Below are 11,297 nucleotides of genomic sequence, written 5' to 3'. Positions count from 1 at the left end.
GATGAGAGGTTGTTAAGGTTTAAATATTTGGAGGGAGACAAGAATTTGGAAATGAAGACAAAAATTGGAATGAAGTAGTTAATCCCTTGTACCACTATAGACTATATACCCTCATATTCAAAAAATGTACCTAATGATTAGGGGGGAAAAATATCATATTTTGAAGAAAAAAAAGTACTCCCTCCGTCCACTATTTAAAGAGTCATTTTGACTTGATACATTCTGAAAAGAAGAAAAGTAAAGGAAAAAAGTGAGTGCAATGTGAAACCATTTAAAATATTAGTTTTATATTGAATTGTGGGTGTCAAAAGTTGGTGGGATGTGTGATCCGTATACTAAAAATGGAATAAAATAAATGGTTCTATAAATCATAGACGGAGGGAGTAGTAATGAAATGAAAGAGTGATTAATTTATTTCACATATTAAAATGACAAAAATAAATTAAGTATTTTTAATATGAAAGCAATATTTTTTCTGTTTGAATGTAGTTAGATCGTATTCTTTTTTTTATTATTATTCTATAATAATTGAATTATTTTTTTAATAAAAAATAACATTTTTAATCTATTTGGCTTTATTATTTCTTTTTAATATTAATTTTTTATAAAAATTCTCTTCTTAACTTGGTAAACACTTTTTTCCTTAAATCTTGTCCTTAAAACGAATACCGTAATTATAATAGGACGAAAGGAATACCAACCACTCAATTGTCCTACCCTAATTGACATCTAATCAAGTTTTCTCTTTATATTCAACCCAAACCAATTACAGTTTGCAAACTTTATCTATGACAACCTAACCACTCAACTATAGCATTTTATAAAGTCATAAATATAGTGCATTATATATTCTTTTAAACATTAGAATGATTTCATAAAATAAAATACAAAATCACACATTATAACTTGTTGAGGAACAATGCATGATACGCATGTTCATAAAATCATTCATGTGATATATAGTTTATTCAATCAAGAGCTATCATATGGAGTAAATGGGTTTTATAAATATTACTACAAATATAAAATTATATGCTGAAACACATGAAAAATGATATAAGTAGTGACGAAGTCAATAATTTTCTTTTTGGCTTCTGAAGTCGCACACCTGAGACGCGATTTATACATAGGAAAACAACTTTTAAAATTTCTATAATTGGTTTGAGTGAATAATTCTCGACAACGCTATTGAAGGTTATACGAAATTCCAACTAAAGCAATTTCAAAAATCTAGCGTCATTAAATTTCCGACAACATTCAAGAATCTATATAGGTCCCTGAAATTTTTCGGTAGCTGAGGAATAAATTCTTGAAAATTTTGGGGAAAATTTGAAAATTTTAGAATGGACGATTATACGAGAGAAATGATGGATTTAAAAACCCTGGTTACTCGTACATTGGAGAAGAAGGGCGTTCTCGCCAAGATCCGTGTTAGCATCGATGCCCTCGTTGATTGTATTCCCATTTGCTGCGATAATGTTTCTCAATCGTGATGTGTTTGGGTGCTTTTTTCAATTGATTTGTTTGTTTGTGTCTGTGTTCAATTGTTGCGTGAATGGGCTAATGGGATCGCGTGATTTTCGATTTGCAGTTTGTAGATAAGATGAGTTAAGAGTGTTTTTTAGATTAATCTGTGTTTAATTGGGATTTGTTGTTGGTTAGCTCCAGATTTGAGCTGATTGGAGAACTGAAGATATGGCTTTCTTTAGTAGTTTTTGTGGTAATTGCAATTGAGACTTTTTATCAGCTTGTTGTAGAAATGTTACTTTGTCGTAGCTTTCGACTTCCATTGATGGACAATCGGTTGCTGTGTGAATTTGGTTGTGAGAGAATAAGCCTATGTTTACAATGCTGGATAGGTGTTTCGTAGCTAGCTTGTTTATGTAAAGGTTCTTGGATTTAGTATGTTATGATTCAACGTTGATGGGTTGGAGTTTGATGAATTGTAATGATATTTATCAGAAGAATTTTTGGAGTTATCGATCTGCCTAATAAGTAAATACGTGTCTATGTGTGTGTGTGCTTGTGCCTGATATGTTTTCTCGAGTCTACCTAAGAAGGAAATACGAACCTATGCTTGTATGGGTGTGTGTGCTCTTGTATAACATGTTTTCTCGGGCTAATATGTTTTCAATCTACCGAACAAGTATATACGCACCTGTGTGTGTGTTGTGCTCGTGCCTAATATGTTTTCACTCGGCCTAACAAGTAAATATGTGCCTATATATGTGTGCGTGTGTGTGTGCCCATGCCTAATATGAAGGGATTCGTCTTTATGTATGGCTCGATAAGGTATGCTGAAATAGTTTTCTTGTAGGCTGAGCTTAGAGCTAGTGTGTTTGAAGCGATCGAAGAGGAAGATAAAGTAATTGAGAAAGAAGATGGATTGCCTCCTGCACTATTGGGTAGCTGCAATGATCGTGCTAAGCAGCTGCATAACTCTCCTTCAGGTAGTTTTTGTTGTGACTGTTGGATTTTTCTTTCTTCACGATTGATCTGTGGATTCTCGTGGTTTACAAATCTATAGGATAATAACTTCCATGTAATATGTTTTCATTTTCAGGGAGGCTTCTAACTGCTTTGATATGTGAATATCTCGATTGGTCTCAGTTAAACCACACGTTAAAAGTTTACTTGCCAGAGAGTAATATGGTATTTTCTCGTTACTTTTGTTACCTGATACTTCACCGTGGGGTTTATTCGTTTACGATTGCAGTTTGTTGGCCTTTTGATTTTGATTTCAGCCAAAAGATTCCTGGAAATCCGAGCTAAAAGATTTCAGCAGCAAGAATGGCTACGACTTGAACCGGCATGGAGATAGTGGGCCTTTGCTTTTGGACGTTCTTGAGGGCTTCTTGAAGTTCGAGGTAGGGTGGTTGAATTTAGAGTTAAACGAATACACACAGTTTATGCATCCAGAAAATGTGCTATGCCGGTTTTGGCAGCATGTGTCAAATAGGATTAAACTGGTATTCAAATCTATGGCTTCTCGGGTACTGAAAATGTGTAGGCCAAATATGATACTCAAAATACGAACCAAGTGACCTGGTTGGATTTGCTCCACCGCGAGTTTATGGATATCTGTTTCTTTTGCTTTCCTTCTCTCCTTGGAATGAATTAGCTATTGTTTAGTGCATCTCCATGTAGAATCTGTCTCAAGGAAGAGGTGCGAATAGGAGATCGACCGCTTCAGATTCTGAATCTCTATCAAACTTGGAAGCACGCAACGCTAGGAGACCTTCACCACCAGCAGTTGCTGTGGGTATACCTCAACTAGGAAGGTTAATGATCAGTTTCAATTCCACTTTCTTCCTTTTATCTTCGATTTTTTTGTTGCTGGTCTGTAATTTTTTGTAAAATGGCTCCTTGCAGGCATAGTGCTGCTTCACAATCATCTGGTAAATAGTAAATAATTTAATGTTGGTTTGACAATGCCAATTGTAGCTGTTTTCCTCCTATCTAATCAGTCTACATTTCAGATCGAAGAGCTGGATCGTCTGCGTCAGGCTACCGAAGAGATGAATACAATCGGAGGTATGAAAATGATGGACATTCTGAAGATGTCATCCGTGCTTCTGCTGCGTTAGAGAATCTGCAATTGGAGAGAAATGCTCGTCGTGGGACCTCATCTTGGAGGTTCGTTTCGTTAGAAGTGAAAAGAATTCAGTTTACATTTTGTTTTTACAAATTGCTGCTTTTTAAGACTATTTACTGAATTGCAGGCGTGGAGGAGATGATATGTCCGAAGACAATAGCACTGGATAGACGTAGTTTGTGTGGATTCGTTGATCCACGTTCATTTCAGCCTTGCAACGCCACTGGTTCATGTAAGGTCAAATCTGCCCCTATGCATTTCACATTCGAACAATTAAGCTAAGGCTTCTCATGTATTCTCCTCGTTCCTGTTCACGCCTTTATCTTGGTTCATCTCTACTTTTCGCCATTCTCCCGTTGTATCATACCCTAGCCCGAAAACGGATAGCCTATAGGGTTGTAAAGATTTGACAACTTAACATTATTTTGAAAGTCTAGATTATATTTGGTTGTTTGCACTGCTGAAGATACTACCTCTGTTTCTTTAAGAGTTGTTTCATGTTTGTGTATGCGACTATAGAATTCGATCAACGGAAGATATGTTGTGGTGTGGTTAGATAATTTGTTTTATACAATTTGATATATCTATTTTTTGAGTTGCAAAACGCACACCCCACATAAGCACTAGGTGACTCAGACTTTCGACTTATTGATTGGAAGTGGTGTTTTTATCAATTAAGATAAGATGTGTTATGTCATGAAATTTAATTTACCGTCCAAACACTACTCTCGTTTAGTTCATATAAACATTGTTTGGTGTTCGGTTGCCATGACTAATATCATGAGACTATGCATCTGGATTAAGTTGTGGGATTATTTTAGTTGGAGGGGAGAGGCTATATGACTAATTATCATGAGACTATCCATCTAGGATTAAGTTGAAGGGTTCAATCGTATGAACCAAACGTGATACATATTTAATCATGAGATTTAATCTTGCCAACCGAACACCCACGTAGTTGATTCTAATACGTCAAAAATTATTATTGACATCATTACTTTGTAAATTACGTAAAATCAAAGCTCAATGTTATTTATTCATTTAAAATTATAAAAAATGAACAGATCATATTTTAATAGTTATGTAATTTAATAATTTCAACACTAACTTGAAGTATTTGAGTTAAATAAATGAATAAAAAGTAAACAAATAATGCTAATGTAGCCTAAATAAGAACATGCTAAATTGCACATCAAATGCTACTTATACTTCTCTCTCACTGAAATCAATATTATCAATGAAATAACAGACAAAAACTTCAAAAATATTTCCTCATTCTCTTTACTTAAAAGAACATATACTCAAATAGCACAACATAACTACACAGCCAAAGAGGGGAATTTGGTTCCATTTCTTTTCGAGCCACAACACTCTGTCATCTCCTCCGCCTTCCAACTACACGTCTCCTATACCGGGACCTCCGCCTGCACGTCACTCACACTCTTCTCCTTGTTCGGGAGCTTCACATCGTTTTGCTCCTCAAGACTCACCAGTTTCTCCTGTTTCATTCAACCTTTACTTTCAAGAAAACCAACAAAGCATTCTTCATCCAAATTTGTTTTGGCAGAGCATACTAATCTATTTCTTATCAAAGATATGTCAATTTTGAGTTGGGATTTCAAGAACAAATATGATTAATGCAAGCAAACATGACTGCGCCTACAGGCAACGAGCACACGGGTCCATAGCAGGAAGTTCTCGTCTTAGGATTGCTAGGATTTCTCGCAAGAGACAAATCAGAATCCACTAACCTTGTTCTTGTCTCGCCATCCTAGTCCGAATGGTCTGGCTAGCAAACTGATATTTCTTGCCGGCACATCTTGTGAAGGTTCTTGATTACTTTGCTGGGTCGATCTTAATCAGAACATGTAAACGAATGCAGATTAGGCTCGGGAATTAATGGTAGGCCACCACGAAAGGGGGGACAGGCAAAAGTATTAGACGCCAAGAATGCAAACATACCAGACTAGAGAGAGATTGGCAAGAAAAATATGATCAAATACGTTGCAAGAAAATTTTCGTTACCGAGGGGAAGACATCGCTTTGGTTTGCCCAGACTGGTACTGCAAAGTAGCTTCCAGCATGGACTCTGCCATAACTGCCCTCTTTTCCATCTCGGCCAAGGCGAGAGCCGCCTGTTCGCACTTCGCCTGCACGTACTCATTGCATTAGTACAGCAGAAACTCGATAGAACAAGAAAATTAGAGTTAAATTAGAGAAAAAAACAACACAAATTATTACAGTGATGTGAAAAAAATAAAATATTGTGAGTTATATGCGCGTTTGACACATGTGGCATGTTGTCATGGATGAGAAGAAAATCGGCATGCTGCAAATCTGACTTATCACTAACCTCAAGCACTTGAGCTGCGTATCTCTGGGCAGCTGCGTCTTGCTCAGCATATATTCGAGCATCTTCTGTCACCTTCTGCGCTTGTTCGACCCTCATTAAAATCTGTGAACAGAAAACAGAAATGGATACATCAATTCCTGTGGAGAAGAAACCATACCTATCAAGTGCTGTGGGAAATTATGCTAAATATATCGATATGTCTTACCTGAAGCATGGCGTTCTCTTGTTCGTGCTTTTCAACTAGGGCGCTCCGCAGCTCAGACAACTCTCGCTGCATCTTTTCAACCTAAAACCCCAACACAGATACTCAGCCAAATAGGTTGAGTTGTTTAAGAAAATTTCAAGAATAAGATGTTGGCTTAAAGAAAGGTTTTTTAAGTGGGAAAATTGGCGCACACGCACACACACATACATATATAATTATATATTTATTCTTTCAAGTTAACAGCATAGCACATCAAGCTTCGTAGTACCTTAGCACTCAATTGTCGACGATTATCCTGCTTAACCATCTCCATCAGTGCTATTTCGAGCTCTTCTGCTCTGTATATAGAAAAGGGAAACATGAGAAAATAGCGTGTGCACGTTTTTATCTCTTTTAGTGAACTAAGAAATCCCATATTTTAAGAAATTATGCTTTAATCAAACTTAATCACGGCTGACATACATTGGCACGAATCTATAGTTAAACACACACACGTTCTTTAATTAAATGAAAAGATGTGGTCGAGATACAAAACACACGAACGCAGTTCAGAAAAGACAAATATCCGAGAAGAGAAGTGTAGTCCGGTCTCAATATTCAAAGACATTGTAGCCCCTGAAAATTAAAGGTGAGCTGCCTAGGTTGGAAGAATGTGCACGGTCATAGAGGGGGCTGGTCTAAAGCAAAGTTTCTGTATCGACAAGGGATTGGGACTTTAAAAGCTACAGAGTAGGGTGCACCTGAGTTCAGCTGACCGTTTTTCCTCAATCAACTTGCACTGCTCGACCTTGAGCCATACTACCTGAACAATTTCATAGAAAGTTACACGAGCTGTTTGATATGGCATACAGTATACACTTGTCTCTAAGCTCGTAAAAACGACTTCATAACTTTCAAAATGTTGGAACTAATAAAACAACAAAAAATCAAAAGGAGGTAAAGAAACTAAGCTTTATTTCAGCGTGTTCGAGATCCCCAATCAGGTTCATCATGTCTACAGTCTACAATTAGGATTTATTATCCTCAATAAGGGTTTAGTAAGCATGATTAGGATTTAATTAGGACAGATCCCTATTGAACAAAGCAAGTATAAAATGTTCCTGAAATTGTGGTTTTATCGATCATAAGCTAAAAATACAACTAAAGTGAGAAACACCTAAAGAAATACTAAAATGCGTTAAAGAAACTTATGGAAAGATAGGCGAACAAAATATAGCTACCTGCTCCTGAAGATCTTTAGCAGGATCCATCTCCACATCACCGTTCACGAAAAGCTCATCCCGGTCAGCAGGTGAACCATCCAAGTGCGACACATCACCGTTCGGTCCTTCGGGTTTATCAGTTCTTATGATTGAACCCGCGTCCTGCTTGAAACTATACAACTTTGACGACAGACACTGAGAATCCCTCCAAACTCTCATGCCCTTCGACCTTTCTTCCAACGCAGCTATAACGGTTGGACGATGCTTATCTCTTAGTTCTTGTAGTCTTTCCTCAATAACGTTTTGGTAACCCGAGCAAGCTGTCAAGACAAGTTGACTGCTGTCGAAAGTGGAGCCAGCTAGTGACTGAAGAAGCGTGACTGCGTCTCCGGCATCCTTTGTTGTAACTAATGCAGGTCCTGCAGAAAGCTAAAGATAAGTTTGGTTCATAAGCCCAAAAGCACAGCATCTTGATGTACTATTACATATGAGATTCAAAGGGCAGATATTATGTTCGTATCGGATATATATTAAAAATGACATTGCTGGCCAGTACCATATAGCTCCATCAACGCAAGTGCTGTGCGGAATAGCATTACACGGTTTCCTTGGAAGAGGATCACATCCCAGACTCTAAGAACTGAGAAGCAGATTGAGTTAATCAGTTTTATCGAGTTAGAATCTGAATAAACAAATGGCTAGAACTAGAGTTATAGCACATTGCTTTGAACATTGGGAAAGTTTTGTCAAGATTCTCACCACTTTCCCATGGAAGCATATTCATATATATTGTGAGGAACCACGGGGCAGTCACCCACGCCACCTGCACTCCCAGGTAATCCAGATGGTTTACTGTGTTAAATACAAAGTTAATAACAAGAAGAGAAATTGACGGCCACTAGAAGTCTTGTTAGGAAAGGTCGTGTATTAGAAACGTTGTCAAAGAAACCAACCCAATTTCGGGAACTTTTCACGGACCAACTCCTCAAGAACAAGCTGATCAACCTGAGATTCTACCATTTCTTCAGAGTAATAGCCGTCAAAATAATCATCTAGAAGTCCCACTAAGGCCCTGGAATAAGCAATTTATTCGGTTTCTCAAACAATCTGATATCCTATGCATTGTTAGCAGGAACAAATACGTTTTTGTGCGGCCAAATTTAATTACATAATACAATAATTTGCATAGTCAAAACATAGCATTCCACAAGGGTTTGAAATACAACAGAACTGTAACAGGATTTCAACCCACCAAAAGGCATTTTCCTCCGACATTAAAAGCAATAACAAGCCCGCGAAAAAATTCATTGCCTGCATACAACAGATATCAATGCAATAAGGTTAAAATATGATTGAGCTGCGCGTTTGCATGTACTTTGGCATTATTAGTTGTCATGTAAATGGCATAAAAAAGAACTCTTTATAATAGGTGTACCTGGCAGTAACCAACAGAGGGATTATGGCGGGCATATGCTGTGAGTAAACGCCTTAAAGCATTTCTACCATCCTCGTCTAGAGCAGGGTGACCAGGAAAAGTTCGAGGTAAATCCTGCGTGCATAAAGTTGGATTACTAGATGGAATTTAATTTAAGGAATATAGGCCTATAGAAGTAAACTGCCATCAGAACTCAAGAAAAATGAATGACTGCCATCAGAACTCAAGAAAAATGAATGACCTTTTCAATCTGGCCTCTCCATTTTTCAGATATTACTACATTCTCTAGATTTGAGTCGTGAATTTTGTCCTTTAGTCGACTGCCCGAAGCAAGCAGATTTTGATAGTAATTCTCCACCCGCCGTGCTCTTACACCAACAAAGGCTTGCCACAGCTGTAATTTTGAGTGAAAACAAATTATTAAAGATTTTAAAATGTACAAATCAAAAGATCAAAAATTAAAAATGTCAGCTTTTTGTTACCTCTCCCCTTAAAGCCATCGGAACGCCCCCTTGAACGAGACATTCAAGCTCTTCCTTCCAAGGAGGTGGAGTTTCTGAATGAGAGGTATGACCGGGAATCTCTGGAGCCGAATCTGATTCTGATCCTGATCTCTCCACATCATAGAATTCTTCCTCAGAGTCTTCTTCAGGTGCTCCTTTTCCAGGCATAGTCTCATCAATGGAATGAAGTGGCTTCTTTGCAGCAAGATCAGACTGGCTTTTATTGAAACTCACTTTCTTTTTCACACGAGAGCTCATGAAGTCCTCTATGGCACATAGAGATGATCTAATCTCGGTCCATGTTTGTACTCTATGAACTTTTCCATCCTTTTCAGATTGCACTTCCGAATTTGCCTCATTCAAAATATTTGGCTTAGTCTGGTTGCCATCAGAATCATCCACATTATTTTGACTATCATCAGCGTCTATGTCGGTCGATTTATTTACAGGCAACTGACCAGACCCTGATTGCCTTTCCAAAAAGTCCTTCCACCTATCCGACCTCTCCTCCTCTTCTTCCTAAATAAAAAATATATGAATTAATGCCAACTCCGATTGGTATGCTTCAAAGATAACACAAAAGGATGAATTTAAGCTACAAACCAATGATTTAACAACGAAGATAGGAAAACCAAACCTTGTATATATTAGCATATTCCCGATATCTTTGCAAGTGCTGAGGTCTCACTGCAAACCCATAAGCATCCCTGTATATGCAATTTTCCAAAATCAAACACTGAACAACAAAAAGTTATCAAGATTTATCCAGATATCTGGCCTCCATCGCCCTTCAACATAAATTATGTTTCGAACAAACAGACTTGGGGAGTATCTCCCACACAGCATATAAATTCTTTCTTGGATATACAATAAAGAAAGAATCTAATCCAAATGACAAATATTCAACAGTTTTGAATCAGCAACCATTACTTCTCCACATGCTCAGTTCATATACAACCCCAAAACAAGACTCCATTTTTCCTTTCCTGCATTCAAATTTGCAACTAAGCAGATATTAATATTACTATGGTTGCTTTTTAATCTCAGTAAAGGCCCTAAATCTGGTTAAAAGCATCAGGATTTATTGCTAAGAAAATGTGGGCAGATTCAGCCCTCCTTGAAAAAAAAGCAATCATTCAAGAAAACACCCAAATCCCATGTACATCTAATTGTCGGCAGAATCAAAGCAACAAAACAATAAAAAAAATTAAAAAATGCTGCAGAAAAATGTGAACTAGAGATTGACACTAAAGCAACTGAACAAAACAAAACAACACAGCTTTGCAAAAAACATAAAACAAAAAAAAATCATAAAATGAGCTACATGCTTAAAAAAACACAATACCTCTTATGCTCAAGAGAAACAGGATTCAGCACCGCCGCCGCCGCCGCCGCCGCCGCCCCTTTGGCCTTCATCGGAAAAAAACAAAACCTATTTCAACCGCAGAGATCGTTGCTTTTATCGTCAAAAACAAATGGGTCTCCCTATTTTGACGAGCTCGATCTATGCAATCAATAATTGCTGCAGCAGAGTAAACCAAATTAAAACAGTCAAAACAAATTTGAAAGTGAGTCCAAGGCTCTCAAACTCTAACATAGTATATCTAGCTAGCTATGGAGTAGGGGGAATTAGTGTGTGTGTGTGTGCGGTGTGAAAAATCGCGGAAATTAATAATGGCATGATGGGTTCGTGGGGCCCATAATCATCACATGGAAAGGCGCGAGATTACCGTCGCATGAGTAAAAAATGGCGATTGCCGATTGCTTTAGCACGACTTTCGCGGGATTAGCAGAGGAGGAAGAGTGAATTTGCAGGCAGAAATGGAGTCAGAGATCTGAATTTGGGCAATTTGTTCATTGCTTCGAACTGTGAAAATATAAGTGGTTATGTTCTTGGATATATAGTCTACTCCATTTTGCTTGAAATGGTATTTGGTTTAAATTTCGTTTATTAATTTTATACTATCCAAAATTATTAATGTCATTTCAATTTAGGCTAGACTA

The 11,297-nt window shown here is 37.5% G+C and overlaps 2 protein-coding genes across 2 annotated transcripts; one reads left to right on the top strand and one right to left on the bottom strand.

Moving 5' to 3' along the window:
• The first annotated feature begins 1,186 nt into the window (after window positions 1–1,186).
• On the top strand, window positions 1,187–4,150 carry LOC121762945 (protein TONNEAU 1a-like). Its single transcript, XM_042158973.1, has 8 exons — window positions 1,187–1,430; window positions 2,318–2,450; window positions 2,564–2,652; window positions 2,745–2,867; window positions 3,148–3,281; window positions 3,373–3,398; window positions 3,480–3,636; window positions 3,723–4,150. Exons 1-8 carry the CDS (start codon window positions 1,344–1,346, stop codon window positions 3,763–3,765), a joined length of 792 nt encoding a protein of 263 aa, XP_042014907.1. The 5' UTR covers window positions 1,187–1,343; the 3' UTR covers window positions 3,766–4,150.
• Window positions 4,151–4,780: 630 nt separating this feature from the next.
• Window positions 4,781–11,183, bottom strand: LOC121762100 (rab GTPase-activating protein 1-like). The gene is made up of 18 exons (XM_042157868.1): window positions 11,024–11,183; window positions 10,639–10,815; window positions 9,931–10,000; window positions 9,273–9,812; window positions 9,032–9,184; window positions 8,791–8,904; window positions 8,608–8,666; window positions 8,309–8,427; window positions 8,115–8,207; window positions 7,912–7,995; window positions 7,374–7,774; window positions 6,894–6,955; window positions 6,422–6,491; window positions 6,154–6,234; window positions 5,949–6,050; window positions 5,621–5,745; window positions 5,347–5,449; window positions 4,781–5,094 (listed from the first exon to the last, which is right to left on the bottom strand). Exons 2-18 carry the CDS (start codon window positions 10,707–10,709, stop codon window positions 5,002–5,004), a joined length of 2,340 nt encoding a protein of 779 aa, XP_042013802.1. The 5' UTR covers window positions 10,710–10,815; window positions 11,024–11,183; the 3' UTR covers window positions 4,781–5,001.
• Window positions 11,184–11,297: the final 114 nt, after the last annotated feature.

Source organism: Salvia splendens, chromosome 13, assembly GCF_004379255.2.
Source record: "Salvia splendens isolate huo1 chromosome 13, SspV2, whole genome shotgun sequence".
In the NCBI taxonomy this organism is placed as follows: domain Eukaryota; kingdom Viridiplantae; phylum Streptophyta; class Magnoliopsida; order Lamiales; family Lamiaceae; genus Salvia; species Salvia splendens.
Note: the sequence above shows the minus strand (reverse complement) of the source record. Positions and strands in the feature narration are given on the sequence as shown.